The sequence below is a fragment of the Ranitomeya variabilis genome, chromosome 8, assembly GCF_051348905.1.
Source record: "Ranitomeya variabilis isolate aRanVar5 chromosome 8, aRanVar5.hap1, whole genome shotgun sequence".
Taxonomy (NCBI): domain Eukaryota; kingdom Metazoa; phylum Chordata; class Amphibia; order Anura; family Dendrobatidae; genus Ranitomeya; species Ranitomeya variabilis.
Window position 1 is genome coordinate 28,185,134 of NC_135239.1, and position 18,169 is coordinate 28,203,302.

General features: G+C 46.1%; 1 protein-coding gene across 1 annotated transcript; it reads right to left on the bottom strand.

The window, feature by feature from the left end:
- Positions 1–12,238: 12,238 nt before the first annotated feature.
- On the bottom strand, positions 12,239–15,624 carry C8H1orf52 (chromosome 8 C1orf52 homolog). The gene is made up of 3 exons (XM_077278335.1): positions 15,254–15,624; positions 13,885–14,092; positions 12,239–12,786 (listed from the first exon to the last, which is right to left on the bottom strand). The coding sequence occupies exons 1-3, from the start codon at positions 15,500–15,502 to the stop codon at positions 12,740–12,742; spliced, it is 504 nt and encodes a 167-aa protein (XP_077134450.1). The 5' UTR covers positions 15,503–15,624; the 3' UTR covers positions 12,239–12,739.
- Positions 15,625–18,169: the final 2,545 nt, after the last annotated feature.

The following is an 18,169-nucleotide window of genomic DNA, read 5'->3' on the forward strand; positions in this document are numbered from 1 at the left end:
AAGGAAATGGGGGGACACAATAGGTGAAAAGTGCTTCTTATTTCAGGTCTGGCAATTATAATAAATAGGGATTTTCATATAAAGCTGCATGATCCGCTCATCAGCCCGTGTGTTTAAGTGCAATAGTCAAGTATCAAGTGCAGTTATCATGAGCATGGAGGGTGTTCAGACAGATAAATAGTAGGGTCAGACAGATGAATAGTAGGGTGCAGATTCAGAGTAATATTTGGAAGGAGGGAACAGGGCAAAGTTAGTTTACTGAGTAGTTGATGTACCTATGTTAACTACGATTGATAAATAATCAAGATAAAATGACGGTACAATAACACCAGGTAACATAGGTTTTGTTTGTAGTCTGTTAACATGGAGACCAATTGAGCTTTATAGCAAAGTAAAAAAGGAAACAATTAAGCTTACCACTGCACTGTAAGCAACGCCATAATATCTGAAGGATCAGAACACTGAATCCTCCAGGCCAGCAATGTCAAGAAGTCAACAAAGTAGTGAAGGTAAGGAAGAGGAAAAGGGGTAACTTCCAGTACCATAGAAAAAAATGTTCAGTTAAAAAATCACAAGCCCACTTAATTAAAATAATTTGAAAAGCAGAAGAAAAATAGAATGCATTTGATCCTTACACGTTTCAGACTACAGTAAGTCCTTCTTCATAGAATATTGAATTAAGCTTCACCATAAATGTGATTTTTAACTGAACATTTTTTTCTACAGTGCTGGAAGTTTAACTCTTTCCCTCTCCCTACCTTCATTACTTTAAGCTTTATAGCAGCTGAAGTAAAAATGGGAGTAGTTTTTAATTTGAGTAATTTTGCCACCATTCATTTTGTCACCTATTCTTTGTAACCTACATTTGACAAAATGCGACTACAAAGGGTTTATTTGTAGTCTGTTACCATGGAGACTTATAGAGTTGTATAGCAGCTGAATAAACAATATGTACGATTACATTTTAAAGTGAGTAGATTTTATATAGCTTTTTTTTACATTAAAAAATATATCAGGATGGAGGCCCTGGTCCACATCTTGCTCCGGGCCATCAGACTCAACTGGGTACGGGTGCACCAAAATTATTGCCGCAAGGCATGGCCTTCTAGTTTAATAATTAGGTGTAATCAGATGACCCAACAGCTAAGGTGACAACTTTACAATCTTTAGAAGTTACAGATGTAAGGAAAGGAAATTCCAAAATAAAACTGTTACTTTACTGATAATTTTTGTTGATTGCTCATCTGAATGGCCCAGACTAATCAACATCCCATCACAATACCTTACACAATGACATTACTAGCGCCGGCTATAGGGAAAAGGGTGGTGTCAGTTCCTGACTCATCCCAATCTTGGTCCCCCAAAAGTCGTTGACTTGAGAAACAGGTATATCTTGAAGTTTCTGAACCCAATGGACAATCTGTATTGGCGGTTTAAAATACTAGCATCTTCTTTTATAGTCCCATAGGTCTCCTCTGTGACCGGTTTTGTGACTGCTTCCTCTAAACCCCCCGATAAACACAATATTCTTTGGATAATGGTACATTTTGTTAATTCTAACCAAACCAACATTTTCCAAGTTTTTGACTTCAAAGTAATTTTAACTTCATTAGATCTTCATCTCCCAATCAATAAAAATCCCTAATTTATGGCCAAACGGAGAATAAATATATTGTTACGGTATGTACTTATAGGAACAGTAAAAAAAAAAACATTAAAACCTCCGCAGCTGTTGTTTAAAATATCATGCCAACAAAATGCACATTCCTTATCTCCCGTGAGATTTGTGAGAAATACACTTTTTCTGCTTCAGTGCCAAAGTAGCAGAAAGGAATTATTTTGTCTCAATGGAAGACTGTGGGAAATCTTCCTGCTGTATTTGCAGAACAAATAAAATAGGAGCGGTCGAGGCATGGGTAACAAAAACATGAGACATAGTCGTTTAGATGCGGACATGATAAGTAGGAGCCCACACAAACACTCTCCTGGTATTGTCATGCATTTCCATTATGCTAGGGTGGAAGTGGAGAATGGTGAGCGCACGCCGTGTTTAAGGATATTATTTGACGACAGCGCTTCGGTGAGCGCATTTTTTATGGTACAATACAAAGAAAAGTTACTGAAGATCTCAAAAGTTTATGGAAGGATCAAAACTTTAAGACAAGTGCTTACATGTAGAAGAGGCAAACATTACTATATTCAGCATAAACAGGAGCTTGGAAAGAATTTTTATGGTCATTTTGGGTCAAGGAAGTGAGTTTGTACATGCCGGAAATCGCACAGACATAGGACACTATGCCTAACCAACATGAACTGATCACACTATACATGGATTACACCAGTATTCAACCATCCATGGTGGTTAAGGTACCTTCACACTACTTGAGACAAGAAAGATAAGAATCAAGATAACCTGTCCAAACATGGCTGAGGAGCCCAATTCTTGCTCTACAGATGAGTACCTGTTGGACTTTGTTTTACATTTTCCTTTCTACTTGTTGGCAGATTTTGGTTTAAAAACTGGTGGGAGTCCGACAGACGGTGTGACATTCAAACAAGGTACTATGGCCAAGGATCTAGGGATCTAACTTTTTTCTTTTTAAAGCTAGGACTTACAGGTATCTTTCTTTAGACACGACTTCCAAAGCTTCAAGCCAGGCAGCAGTAGACCAGGTAGACCTTACTGCAGAAACCTAACTCGTTCTCCGTGGGGTCAACACATTGCGATACCATGATAGTTATCAGGGGCATAACTACAGTGAGTGCAGAAGTCTCAGTCAAATCAGGACCGTAGAGCCTGGGGTGTGGGAGTAAAAGGTCCTTTTGGCCCATAGGAAGAGAAGACCAGTACTGTTAGATACATAAGAATACCTGTTAGAGTTGGGCGCCCTGTTGGAGATTTTGCCTTAGGGACCACGAGTTTCAATTATGTGTACGGGCTTACCAGGTGAGGTGGATCTGATAAGACTCTGGTCTAGGTGGGCCCTCGGACCCCAGGCGTTGGTGCAGCTTTCAAAGGACATGTGGCATTGTGGGGACTAGGACTAACTGGAATCTCAGGAGAAGACAGATAGATGAAGAAGAACCCAGTAGGGACGGACGTGAGCTCAAACACAGTAGTACAGATAATGGACCATACAAAACAAGGAACACTAGAGTCTCAATCTCAAGACCCAGGTGTGTGTGTCATTGTGCCTTAATTAGGTCTAGGGGGATAAAGTCATTGATCCACGCTGGGCAGCCTGCAAAACTAGCTGTGAAGCACAACAGAAGGCAGTGGACCCAGGAGAAGGGAGCAGAATCCGGGGATATCCGAGACAGATATGTAACATTATGCCACTTGTAGTCATGTCATCCATAGTGATGCCACTTCTGCAGTGAAGCCAGGTGATCCGTCATCCGAATAGAAAACATGGAAATATTGAACCAAAAACTATTCAAGGCCTAAACTCTTTAGGAAAACCTAACCATTTTTGTGTGGGCCATACACCTCAAAAGTTGTTTTTTTTTAATAAATGCTATAGTAGTGCACATGACCCCTGCAAACTTCAGACATTGCTCTTCAGACCTCCAAAATATTTCAGATTATTTTCTATTTTTTCGAGTTTTGTGGCCATGGATAGACTTCTACCGAAATAAGAAAAATCCAACATATTTGGTTCTTCAAATCCAAGGCATTTTACATAGACTTGAATCAAAAGAGTAACTATTGAGTGGAAAGAGGTTGCAAAGGGCTTCACTTGCACAGATTGTCTTGTCCTGTTCTGTATTACAACCTATTGATTTAAAGGAGAACTATGCAATGCCTAAATTTCCCTGTAGAGGTGCTGCAGGGAAACTGAAAACTAAAATCTCATTCACAGTTTGATTAGAGCATGGTCCGAGTGTCATCTGTTTTTTTCTCATACTTGTAGTGAAAAAAAAGTTTTTCCATCTTCTCCTATGTGACCGTGAAAATCGGACTGCACTTGAATAGCTTCCGAGCAGGGTCCAATTTTTTCACAGACTCAGACATGCATTGCCAATTTTCATCCGAACCTCGGATCAAAATCGCACGTGTCCGTGATTTTCTGCAGACCAGTCAGTCCTCGAAAAAAATCACAAACATGTAAATAGCCCCTGTCAGGACTCTGAACATTTTTTATTACCTTTTGTGCATTACTGCCCTTGTCCAAGATGGCGTCTTTGGTCTCATGTGCAGTGTCTTCCTGCTATAAAACTCCACCCCAGCCTTCAGTCTGTGCTAGAGTATTCTGCCTTGCATCCAGCTCCTGACCTCCCTGGCTATATACCTGCTCCTGTGAACCTGTGTGGTGATCCTGCTACTCTGCTCTGAGTTCCTGCTGCATACACCAGTTTCCAGTAATAATAATAATAATAATCTTTATTTTTATATAGCACTAACATATTCCGCAGCGCTTTACATTTTGCACACATTATCATCACTGTCCCTGATGGGGCTCACAATCTAAATTCCCTATCAGTATGTCTTTGGAATGTGGGAGGAAACCGGAGTGCCCGGAGGAAACCCACGCAAACACGGAGAGAACATACAAACTCTTTGCAGATGTTGTCCTTGGTGGGGTTTGAACCCAGGACTCCAGCGCTGCAAGGCTGCAGTGCTGGCCACTGCGCCACCGTGCCGCCCCCTCCCTCATCTGCTGCTCGTGTTTGCTTTCATCTGCATTTTCTGGACATGTAGCTGTTTCTGCATTGCAAAAACCTGAGACTATTACCCAGGCCTCCCTTATTATTTGAACTGCCTTATAAGCATATCTATCTGTGTTTGGACTAAGACAAGGACTTATTCGTGTCAAGTATCCTCAAGAATAACTGTGCCTCATAGACTTTCTGCATGATTGCATTTTCCTCTGAAGTTTCCTATAGACTGCTGAGCTGCATTTAATATTTACACCAGGTGTTGTGGACTTGAGTTTCTCTCTGCACCTGTTTGAATCACCGTGTGATAATATAGACTTTACCACTTATAAAACTGTGTCCTGTAGTTGTCTTGTTCCACGCAAAGAGTCTCCTGAGTTATCCCCTATAATTATTACAGCCCCATAGATTACAAGTACGAGTGATATCCAAGAAAACCACAGATAGCACTAATACGCAAAAATCGGACGTCTGAATGAGGCCTTACTGCCAGATTTTCTCACAAATGACACCTGATTTTTGGTGTCCCCAGGTGGATCTGATCTGCTTATTGTCAAGGGACCAATCTAACAAAAGGGAAGGTTCAAAGTGGAGACGTCCTTTAAGACACTGCATCGATCAGATGTACTGCTAATTACATAGCCTAAAAACTCTCTTGGTTGTTTCATCTAACATGGAAAGGAGGACTATCAAATGGCCAAACAAGAACAAAGGCAACTGGAGTAGCAGAATAGGAATCACGGCAACTGCTGAAAGAGAGAAGACTCAGCCATGGAGAATCATTACAGCAGAGCTAAGTCAGCAACAGGGTTCAATGTGGCAGAGCTGCGATAATGATGAAGCAGAAAATAGGAATTAGAGTAGCAGAGCCGAGTCAGCAACAGAGCCGAGTCAGCAACAGAGTTCGATGTAGGAGTGTTGGCACAGCGAGGAAGCAGAGTTGACTCAGTGAGTGGTGGGGGACTGGTGTTTTAGAACTTAGGCAACAACGGAGTTCAATGTGGCAGAGCTGGAAAACGATGTAACAGAGTTAGCTCACCGGTGAAGAACCAATGCGGTAGAACTGTTTCAACAACAAAGTTCAATGTAGCAGAGTTGAAGATTTTAGGTAGCACCGCAAGAGAGATCAAAATGACAGGGTAGTAGTGCTAGATATAGTAGAGCCTTACAATGGAGTAGCAGAGTTGAGCATTATGTAGCAGAGTAGTAACAGCAGAGTAGCAGAGAAAGTTCCAAACACAAATTATACTCAGGTGGCAGAGTAGGAACAGAAGACGAAGAACACAGCTATTCCTTAGATGTGGCTGCTCTTGCCTGTATATAAATCTAGTATGACAACTGGGTGTGGTCCTCAAGAAGACACCCATGCAGAAGGCTTGATGACCACGCCCACTTGACTAACAAGAGTAGATGTACTTACGGCAAATAGAAGCCATATCTCAGGAACGGAGAGGCGCAGGAAGAAAAGAAAAACAGCACCATATTCAGGACAACCGCGGCCTTTACATCGGGTAAAATATGTATGGTACAGTAAGTGACATGTCCTCTTTAACCAAGGAGCACCACATGTTGTTTACCAGACATCTTCCATATTCTGCAGCGATCCTAATGGACAAGTGAACAATCCTGAAGTATTTGCTTAGAAGCTGTATGTCAACACCTCAACTTTATCATAGCCCCAGGCTCGGGGTGACATGTGAGCCGCGCAGGAGAAGCTCCTTTACCATCGCAATAACACCAAATCTAACCTCTTACAACCTATGAAGAATACTGACAGTTCTCTATAGCGTTGTACCGCGCATCAAACATTCCTGGGAAAATGTGAAAAATCCAAAAGAGAACAATGGACGTCGTGAACCGTCGGCAGCTATGTCTTTATACATTATGAATGCTATTTTTTGTTATCTGAACCTGTCAACACAAAGTAGTCATTAGTGTCATTCTGCCCCAGACTTCGCAGTCGCGGCTCTCTGCATAGACTCTCTTTATGTTTTCAATGTGGAATTTTAATAGTTTTCAACATAACCGCACAGTAAAAAGCAATAAAGGGCTAAATGCCGAGCGTCCGTCTCATTCCGAGTACATAAACCTCCGCTGAACCGCACTTTCCTGCTGACATCGAGAAAATCTACCGACTAAACTTTCCACTGGGGCTCAGCTTTCTCCTGCATAGTCTTTTACATTCCAGCAAAAATAAAACCATGGAGCAAGAAAATGTTTTTTTTTTTTAAATTTTGGGTCAATTTGGATAAAAATAGCTTCGACATACTTCATGGCCTGTTAGTCATAGAGACCAAATATCTCGGCAAAAAAGGAGCACTGGATGTTCTGTTATAGGAATATATTATGTCTGATGTTAACCCCTATTTGCACTTTCGTTTTTTTATCTACCGTTCTTCCAAAATTCTACATGGGGTTTAACTGGTTAAAGAAAAATTATTCTGCTATTGTTTTTTTTTTTTAAGTAAATTGTTCAGGTCCGTACTATTGTGGCTATATCAAATTTATCTAGGTTTTCTTTAAATACTTAGTGGTTTGAAAAAAAACCTAAACGTAGTATCGGTGACGCGTAACTCTTTTTTACTTTTCTGTCGATTAAACTGTATGTTGTCTTGCCCTTTGTAGTTATAGATGTAGTTTTTAGAGGTACAATTTTGGGGTACATAAGACATATCGATCACTTCGGGGGGTGGGAGTAGGCAGACAGTGACAAGGCATGGGTGGGCCAATGCGTTGATTTTATCGCTCCGACGCACGCACAGGACATCACGTTACTCGTGTCACTTTGCTGCCCGTCTCGTCCAGTACATCACCCTACCATTCTGTAGGCCACAGAGTTAAAACTACAGTACTTGTGCTCTACAGAACAGAAAGCGCAGAACTTAGCTGGTTTTGCCCCTTAGTAGCGCTCCCCTTTGCTCAATACAGCAGTAATGTCCCCTTTATGCCCCAATACAGGAGTGACATCCCCTTTTGTTCCATAATACAGCAGTGACGTCCCCCTTTGTGCTCCAATACAACAGTAAGGTCCCCCTGTGAGCCTCAAAAGAGCAATGACGTCCCCCTTTGTTCCCCATTCCAGCAGCGTTTCTCTTTGTGATCCAATACAGAAGTATTGTCCCTCTTTGTACCCCAATACAGCAGTGACATCCCTTTTTGTTCCCTATTGCAGCAGTAACATCCCCCTCTGTGCCCTAATACACTAGTAGCATCCCCTTTGTGCCCCTGTACAGCAGTAACGGCCCCCTTTGTGCTGCTGTAGAGCAGTAATGTTCCCACTTTGAGCCTCAAAACAGCAGTGACGTCCCCTTTTTGTTCCCTAGTAACGCTTCTCTTTGTGCCCCAATACAGCAGTGACATCTCTTTTTGTGCCCCAATACACCAGTAGTAGCCTGCTTTGTTCCTATGCAGAGTAGTAACGGCCTCCTATGTGCCCCTGCACAGCAGTAACGGCCCCCTTTGTGCCCCTCTACAGCAGTAACGCCCTCCTTTGTGCCTCTGTACAGCAGTAATGGCCTCCTGTGTGCCCCTGTACAGCAATAATGGCCTCCTTTGTGCCCCTGTACAGCAGTAATGGCCTCTTTTGTGCCGCTGTAGCGCAATAACGTTCCCCTTTATGCCCCTGTACAGCAGTGACGTCCCTCTTTGTGCCCTTGTAGAACAGTAACCGCCCCTTTTGTGCCCCTGTAGAGCAGTAGCAACCCGTGTGCTGCTGCACAGCAGTAACGGCCCCTTTATGTCCCTGTAGAGGAGTAACGCCCCCCTGTACAGCAGTAACGGCCCCCTTTGTGTCCCTATACAGCAGTAATGGCCCCCATAGACCAGTAACATTCCCCTTTATGCCCCTGTACAGCAGTGACATCCCTCTTTGTGCCTCTGTAGAGCAGTAACTGCCACTTTTGTGCCCCTGTAGAGCAGTAACAGCCCTGTTTGCTCCTGTACAGCAATAACGGCCCCCTTAGTGTCCCTGTAGAGGAGTAACGCCCCCATGTACAGCAGTAACGGCCCCCTTTGTGCCCCTATACAGCAGTAATGACCCTCGTTTTGCCCCTGTAGACCAGTAACATTCCCCTTTATGCCCCTGTACAGCAATGACAGCCCTCTTTGTGCCTCTGTAGAGCAGTAGCGGCCCTGTTTGTGCCGCAGTAGAGTAGTAACATTCCCCTATACAGCAGTGACGTCCTCTTTTTGCCCCTGTAGAGCAGTAACCGCCCCATGGGCTCCTGTACAGAAGTAACGGCCCCCTTTGGGAGAGACGGCCGTCTGATGTATATAGTCACCCTTGTACTCATACTGATACGTTTTGTAGGACCACAGGCCGTACATTAGCCCTAGTTGCTGTGTGCGCAGCTGACGTCATCCACTTCCTTCAATAAGAACCATTGCATAAGTAACGCAAAGTGAAGACGACGAGTTGCTCATTTTCATGAAGGGTAATGAGCAGAATCTAATCTACGGCTCTAACAAGAGGAAAGCTTGTTTGTCCATTCATCGAATTAGGTCTAATGAAGATCCGGGATGGAGACGTAGAAATTAACTTACTAGTAATGACTTGATTGGATCCTCATGTTGTTGCGGCACTTTGCACGTAATCTCAGCCTTACATTACATCAGAGTCCCGCGTCCTGAAGAAGGCCGATGCATGGATTCAATTACAAGGCGCAAAAGAAGACATTTGTGTCGTGCTGGCGGTAAGTGGAGGGAGTCGACAGCATTAGCCCGTCTTGCCAAATGGCTACAAAAACCAGTAGGTCCATTATTCTGCTACTGGGAAAGACATTAAGTGCTCTTGTGCGCCCAAACCATTCATTACACCATCACCAGCATGAACCGGACAGGATGGGTCCGTGAAGTCTACGTCAAATTCGGACAGCTGAAAAATGTCACGATTTATCATACCAGGTTGTGTTCTCCTAATCTCCCTCCGCCCAGTTTGACCACCAGTTTATTCTGTTCTTACTGGTAGTGATGGGTCATTCGTGACCGATCCGGTTCTTCTGCAAACGATGGCGGCCGGCTCCCCGATGAGAAACACTTGCGGCAATGCGAAATAATGTTGGCATTCAGATGCTGATGCAGCCGAAACTCTGGGTTTTGACCGAATTGTTCTGAGGTAATTTTACCACAAATATGTGATCGACGTCGTCAAAAAGAGCCGGTGTGCCCATCACTTCTGGAATGGAACTGACCCAATTTGGTCTTCGGGTCTTTAAGTCCATCCATTTGAAGGTTTGATGTACTAGGTCTGTTTAGAAACATTCCTATGCACAAGCATTGATCACAAGACATCTGATCACCAAGACGGCCATTTTGAACCTGTCACCACATTTTTACATATGGAAGTAGTGGTAGTTTCCCTACCCCCCATGATAAAAATACCCTTTCTAATAGATATTTGATGAGTCAGTTAAGGATGTGTCATGATTATAACCATTGTCTATGTCATTTTTTTTTAATATATCCTCTCAGATTTTATCACAAAGTTTTCCCGCCAAAAAAATGCAGGTTGTTGGGCAGATTAATGTTGGGGAGGTAACAAGCAAGGATTGGGTGAGCTGCTTGGCCTATGAAGTTGCAGTTCCTGTGGATGGACCTTGTATTTGCCCAGTAACAGGTACGTCATTGGTTGATAATATCCATCTGACCACCTGAAACGGTATAAAAGCAAGAGCTTTGGGACTAGGGGATGTCAGCTGCTCTACGAAGACCCGAGGGACTGTTCCTGCTCACACACTTCTATTTTTGCTCTTCGCTTGTCGTGGCTTCTTTAATAGAAGAGGAAGTCGCTGGCTAGTGCGAGTGGATGGTCGTGGCCTTTTTCTTTATGTTTTGCTTGTGTTTAGTCCATCTAGTGTGATTTATGATCCCAAGAAAAATTCGGTGTAAGAAGCAATATGCAAATTAGACTGGAAATGCACAGGGGGCGTGTCAATGGGATTGTATTTCCATTTCCAAGTGCATTGGCACGCCCTCAGTGCACTTCAAGCCTGATTTGCCTATGACTTTTGCTCTACATTTTGACTGATTGGCATATCGGATCATTTTTGATGAGAGGACAACAGCTTCTCTACTTCCATATGTAAAAACATGCCAACAAGTTCCCTCTAAGCGTTGGCCTACTGACCAGATTCCAATCAGTATGTAAGGCTAGCTACGCAATATTTTGTGGGGTTTGGATTACAGTGTCGTGGGGTGCAGAAATTAAAGTAGCACGAGGGATACGTAATGAACAGCCGGAATTAGGCCGTCTCTGGCCAAGATGATGGAAGGAGCCACAGGGACGGCGGTTATGTGCATTAGCGCTAAGGAACTAAATACTGCCACCTGGAGGACAGATGGAACATTACGGTTCTATGTGAAAAGTGCCAGCATCTTTAAAATTAGGTTTTGGAGGACCTTTTCCTAGCACATATTTTAACAATACCATAGGCCCCCCCATTACCAGATAAAAGTCTAAAGTATATTCCATTCCCTCTGCCTGATATGCATTTAATTTCTATAAATGTAAAACTGCCGGGGTAGGGGGGGGGGTTTATACACCATACATTTATTTTGGGTCCCCATAGTGGCTGACGCCTAGGAATGTATCCAGACGGGCCACTGTCGAGAGTATACACCTGCCAGTGGCCACCAACACGTCAAGTGAAAAAACGCTATTAACCTACCTGCAGATATGGGGTTAATGTGCAGGTTAATAGCGTCCTTAATCTGCCTGGTTGGACCAGGGGTGGGGAGGAGTAAGGAAGTTTTTTTTTTTTTTTTAAACAAACTGCAGCCGGAGGACGGGGTTTACCAAACCGAGAAAACCCCTTAAAGAAGTTGTCCAGCCTTGTAGTAAAGGTCTGCAGTCACTTTATATGACTGCAGACTAGACGATCTCCGGTGTCAGGAGCGGGCTATCATGTGACAGCAGTATGTGATTTGCATAGTTCTGGCCACATTCCGACTAGACTTTTCCAGCCTCGATCAATACACTTGCATTGAGGCAGCGCATACCTAGCTGACACATGACCGCATATCGTATACTAGTCAGCACTGTGAGGATTCCCATAAAGTGTCTACAGACTTGTACCCTCAGGCCAGACAACCCCTTTAAATTTCCACAAAAACAGCAGCCAGTTAGTTCCCCCCCCCAGGGGTGGCTACAGGTAACTTAAAATTTGTATGCCAACATCCCCCAAAAAGAGACTAGATGTGTATAAGGGCAAACAAAGTTGTTTTTTTGTTTTGTTTTTTTAATACCCCCCACTACCCACCCTTTTAAAGGTTTGAATGGCTAATAAAGGACATTCGTGACACAAGTGGGGGGGCTGTCACGGCACAAGTGGGGGGGCTGTCACGGCACAAGTGGGGGGGCTGTCACGGCACAAGTGGGGGGGCTGTCACGGCACAAGTGGTGGGGCTGCCACGGCACAAGTGGGGGGGCTGCCACGGCACAAGTGGGGGGGCTGCCACGGCACAAGTGGGGCCTGCCACGGCACAAGTGGGGCCGCCATGGCAGTAGCTATGTTGTTCCTTTCCCCTTACAGGTAATTAGGCGGAGTTGGATGTACACACAGAGAAGAGAGAAGACGCCCGATCTATGAAACGTAGATTTAATCGCAGTCCTATTTACACATTGCCTCCTAGATTTCAGCGGAAATCTTACAATAACTTACTGTGAAGCGCGTCCTTTATAAAAGGTTTCTACACAATGCAGACAAGTGGCAGAACCAAACTGCATTATTATCGCTGGTCCAAAATCTAAAAACATGAATGTGTCGCTGAGCGGCAGCAGCGACGGACCCTACGGCCCAGTACATTCACCAAGACTAGCACCTGACACCAAACCCCAAGTCCTAAATACTGCAGCCGAGACATTGTGCTGAACACGAGCAAATACTGACACGTGGACGATCTACACCGGCCGATCCAGCCTGCGGCAAGGCGGCAGCTCCAAGACGGTTAGAGCATGCTGGGAGTTGTAGTCTGGCCACAGGCTGGAGAGCACCGGTCTACACACTCAGCGATGGCGGAAGGATGACAGGAGGGGCTCCCTTCTTCAGGCCGCCTTCGATCCCGGCGCTCTGGTCCGTGAGGGTCACGCTTTGCGTTTCTTAGCAGAAGACGGCTCATCCTGCTCATCCCCTGCAACGAGATATTCACATTATATGTACTCATTGTGCATAACAGCCCCAGTTACAGGGGAAATTATCTGCTCTCCGTAGGGCAGGGGACAACGTACTGATCTCTGGGGACAGACCGTTAGGGCACCCGGGGGACTGGGGCTCAGCAGATTCTCATCCATTTCCAGTAGTCGGACCCCCGTGATCAGTCATCCCCTACTCTATGGATAGGCGATAACGCAATTGTCTGATAACCCTTTCCCTCAGCAGTTAATTTTCATTTTACACGCTTTTATTTTTTTTCCGGCCTTTTTTCTATGAGCCACAACTTTATTTTTCTCTGCACATAGCAGTACGAGGGCATCATTTTTTTTTGTAGGACAAGTGGTATTTTTTAATGACACAGATCATTTTAAACATATTTGTACTAAAAAATAAGAAAAATTCCAATTGCAGTAAAAAAAAAAAATATATATATTATTATTAATAATAATAAAAATGATAATAAAAATGCAATGCTACCATGGTTTTACGGTGTTCATTGTGCAGGAAAAATGGCCTGGTAACATGATTTTCCAGGTCAGAACGACTAATGTAAGTTTTATGGTACTGTGGTACGTACGACATATTGATCGGTTTATTTTAGGGAGGTGCAGTGACCTGAAATATTGCAGTTCTGACGTTTTTCTTCTCTTTATGGCGTTTATTTTGTGGGTTTTATTCATTATTTAATCTGATAGATCGGACTGTAATAGATATGACAATATGACTTCTTTTTTTTTATTATAACAGGGAGAAAGGGGCGATTTTGATTTCTTTGTTTTTTTGTTGTTTTTTTTTTTACTTTTGCCTCTTTATATTTTTAGTGCTCTTGGGGGATTAAAAACAAGTGATGAAACCGTGACAGGTTCACATCCTACATTACTCCTCTAAGGATATAGGGGACATCACGTTCTCCCATGGAGCTGAGCCCCCGACTGGGAGGACGAAAACGGCAACCAATGGGGCATTCCTCAGCCCCCGCCTGGCCCAACAGAAGCCGTGATCGGGTGGTGGGGGGCCACTGGGATCCGGTCCGCATGCGGCAGTCACATGGTGAAATCCCCGTGCGGTCGCTCACCAGACACTGGCGCGGCCTCGGCTTCTTCATCCGGCAGGAACTTGGCCTTGCTCACTTGCTGCGGGGCGTCATCGCCGTTGTCCTCGTACATGCTGGACCATTTTATCGCCATGTCGAGCTCTGGCGGGGGACCCTTCTTCTCCTCCACCTTGTAGGATTCAGGGGGCGGCACCGCATTGTTCTTCCACACTTTAAATTCTCGAGGAGGCTGATCAAGAGCAAAACAGGAGATCGGTTATTACCTGCGTCAGCGCGACCTGGGGGCCTCCTGACCATATACAGTGGGGGGCTCTTGTGCTGTTGAGGTGGGGTCCCCACAGTCACACAGGTATAACCTGAGCGCCCAGGTCACAAATATGGATTCTCCCAAACTATTTACTGGGAAGAGAATCTGCTCCTAGCAGCGCCCCCTGCTGTTCCCACACTCACTGTCTCCGCAGCGCCCCCTGCTGTTCCCACACTCACTGTCTCCGCAGCGCCCCCTGCTGTTCCCACACTCACTGTCTCCGCAGCGCCCCCTGCTGTTCCCACACTCACTGTCTCCGCAGCGCCCCCTGCTGTTCCCACACTCACTGTCTCCGCAGCGCCCCCTGCTGTTCCCACACTCACTGTCTCCGCAGCGCCCCCTGCTGTTCCCACACTCACTGTCTCCGCAGCGCCCCCTGCTGTTCCCACACTCACTGTCTCCGCAGCGCCCCCTGCTGTTCCCACACTCACTGTCCCCGCAGCGCCCCCTGCTGTTCCCACACTCACTGTCTCCGCAGCGCCCCCTGCTGTTCCCACACTCACTGTCTCCGCAGCGCCCCCTGCTGTTCCCACACTCACTGTCCCCGCAGCGCCCCCTGCTGTTCCCACACTCACTGTCTCCGCAGCGCCCCCTGCTGTTCCCACACTCACTGTCTCCGCAGCGCCCCCTGCTGTTCCCACACTCACTGTCTCCGCAGCGCCCCCTGCTGTTCCCACACTCACTGTCTCCGCAGCGCCCCCTGCTGTTCCCACACTCACTGTCTCCGCAGCGCCCCCTGCTGTTCCCACACTCACTGTCTCCGCAGCGCCCCCTGCTGTTCCCACACTCACTGTCTCCGCAGCGCCCCCTGCTGTTCCCACACTCACTGTCCCCGCAGCGCCCCCTGCTGTTCCCACACTCACTGTCTCCGCAGCGCCCCCTGCTGTTCCCACACTCACTGTCTCCGCAGCGCCCCCTGCTGTTCCCACACTCACTGTCTCCGCAGCGCCCCCTGCTGTTCCCACACTCACTGTCTCCGCAGCGCCCCCTGCTGTTCCCACACTCACTGTCTCCGCAGCGCCCCCTGCTGTTCCCACACTCACTGTCTCCGCAGCGCCCCCTGCCACCTCTCCCGCTTATTACCTCCTCCGGGGGCCGCACCAGGCGCTTCTCCCAGTTGATGGCGGCGGTGCTGGGGGCGCTGAGGAAGGACGGGCGGGTGACGGTCTGGAACAGCTCGTCCGGGCCCGGCAGCTTCTTGGAGCAGAGCGGCCTCTTCACCGCCGTCTTCGCCTTCTCCTCCTCGGCTTCGTCCTCGCTGCTGTCCGAGCTGGAGCTGCCATAAGCGGCGAAATAACTGAGGGGATCCTTCTCCTCTTCCGGAGCCGCCATGGTGCAGCCTCTAATCCTGTCACTTCCGGGGGAGGACGGAGAATAAGATGTGCTGTGTGGTGGCAGATGGCGGCTGAGGGGAGAGAAAAGAGGAGAGAGGCACTGAGCACAGATACCAGGATTATCTGCACACACTGTCAGAGAGTGCCCCCATAATGGTGCCAGCCAGAGAGTGCCCCCATAATGTGCCAGAGAGTGCCCCCATAATGGTGCTAACCAGAGAGTGCCCCCATAATGGTGCTAACCAGAGAGTGCCCCCATAATGGTGCCAGCCAGAGAGTGCCCCCATAATGGTGCCAGTGAGAGAGTGCCCCCATAATGGTGCTAACCAGAGAGTGCCCCCATAATAGTGCTAACCAGAGAGTGCCCCCATAATGGTGCCAGCCAGAGAGTGCCCCCATAATTGTGCTAACCAGAAAGTGCCCCCATAAAGGTGCCAGAGAGTGCCCCCATAATGGTGCCAGCCAGAGAGTGCCCCCATAATGGTGCCAGCGAGAGAGTGCCCCCATAATGGTGTTAACCAGAGAGTGCCCCCATAATGGTGCCAGCGAGAGAGTGCCCCCATAATGGTGTTAACCAGAGAGTGCCCCCATAATGGTGCCAGCGAGAGAGTGCCCCCATAATGGTGTTAACCAGAGAGTGCCCCCATAATGGTGTTAACCAGAGAGTGCCCCCATAATGGTGCCAGTGAGAGAGTGCCCCCATAATGGTGCTAACCAGAGAGTGCCCCCATAATAGTGCTAACCAGAGAGTGCCCCCATAATGGTGCCAGCCAGAGAGTGCCCCCATAATGGTGCTAACCAGAAAGTGCCCCCATAATGGTGCCAGTCAGTGCCCCCATAATGGTGCTAACCAGAGAGTGCCCCCATAATGGTGCACACATCCTCCAGCATCACACTGAAAAGTTGAAGAAATGTGACCCAGGAAACTGCAGACACGATCGAACAGGATCAGCCGGACTCCACTAATCTTATAAATTACATTTTGCTAATTAGTTTTTTCTACTCTGAATGGATTTATAACTCGGGGGTCTCCTGTCTGCACATTGTCGCCCCCCGCTGTCTGCAAGGGAGGTGAAGCGACAGCTCTTGGGGGCATAATTCTCTGAATAGTGGTTGTCGTGTTTTACGCCGTCTGCCATCACTCTGTACACGAATATGAACATTATTACTACATCTGCACTGACCTGAACATAGGGAGCAGAGTCTGGGCATTCCGACCCTCACTGATCAACAGAGATGCTATGGCCCAACAGTATGCTGCACTACAGTGAGAAGCCCCCGGAAAAAGCAAGAAAGGTTCCTGGGTATTTTTTTGCCAAACTGTATCCACAGGAAATGTGTTTGTTCACGTCCTCCCCATCCCTCGGTGAATCCGCACGGTTCAGTGAACACATGCGGATTCACCTGCGTTCAATAGACGGTAGCGCTTTGGACAAAACCTGCTCTCTTGGCAGTAGAAGTTTCTTACAAAAAACAGATTTTTCTGCTCTTTTTGCTGCATTTTTTTCAGGTACATCTGTCTCTTTTTCATGCTGATAAAGTCTACCCCCCCAAAAAAAACCAAACAAACCATGTTGCAACTTCCTGAGTTTTCTGCACCAAAAATACAGCAATGCTATGTGCACACGTCGTGGATTAGACTGTGAAATTTTTCGTGCGGATTCTGCATTTCTTAGTAGAAAACGCAGGTCAACATCTGCGCTTTTTTTGGCCCTTTTTTTGCGGATTTGCTGCGGATTCTCTGCACATTTCATACGTTTTTTACCCCTGCGCATTTCTATTATGAAATGGGTGCAGAAACTTTGCAGATCCGCAAAAAATTGATTGACATGTTCCTTTTTTGAATCTGCTGCATTTTCCGTGCAGATTTTTCCGCACCATTAGCACAGCTATTTTTTTTCCCATTGATTTACATTGTACTGTAAATCACTTGCAGATCTGCAGCATTTCTGCTCAGAAAAAAAATGCTGCGGAACCGCAGGAAATCCGCAATGTGTGCACATACCCCAAAACCTGATACCTGCATTTTGTGCAGCATTTTTGCGCTTACTCATTGCTTTCTATGGGTGAAAAAAATGCAGAAAGAAGTGACATGCTGCAGTTTGAAAAAACGTAGCAGTTTTCCAATTCAGTCAGGAAAAAAAGAACAATGTGTGTGCATGAAATATGAAAAACAGATTCAATTTGCATTAAAAAAGCAGCAAAAAAACAAACAAAATTAAATGCAACGTGTGAACATAGCCTTAGGCAGCTGTCGGGCGAACGATTATTTGTGACCACTATGACTCCCCCAGGTCTTGGATGAGCGCTCCTATGTTCTCTATCAAAGAGACGCTGCCAGCAAAATTTCCCCACCGAACATAAATATTAGCTGTTAAAATGCAACATGTCGGATTCTTGTTTTTTTTTAAATGTAAAGATGAAAGTTTCTCAGTTAATGAAAATCAATGACCCGGTGCTCTGTGATTTTTCCCATTTTGGGCAGTTTTTGACCATAAACATAAAATAATTGCCAGTTAAAGGGGCATGTCATTTCTATGTAGTGATGGAGATAAGCAGCTGCCAGCCAACTGTATAGGGAAATGGGAAAAAGACTTAGCAGATGCCATCACCGTGCTCAGGACAATCGTTCCTCATTTATTGGAGTGCTGTATCTGCACTGAAA

Bases quoted from the DNA above. Each gene is read 5' to 3' on its own strand.
- C8H1orf52 (XM_077278335.1), bottom strand. From the start codon at position 15,502: ATGGCGGCTCCGGAAGAGGAGAAGGATCCCCTCAGTTATTTCGCCGCT. The intron at 14,093-15,253 runs GTAATAAGCGGG...GCTCTTGATCAG, and splicing joins TGGTGCGGCCCCCGGAGGAG to CCTCCTCGAGAATTTAAAGT. The intron at 12,787-13,884 runs GTGAGCGACCGC...ATCTCGTTGCAG, and splicing joins CGAGGCCGCGCCAGTGTCTG to GGGATGAGCAGGATGAGCCG.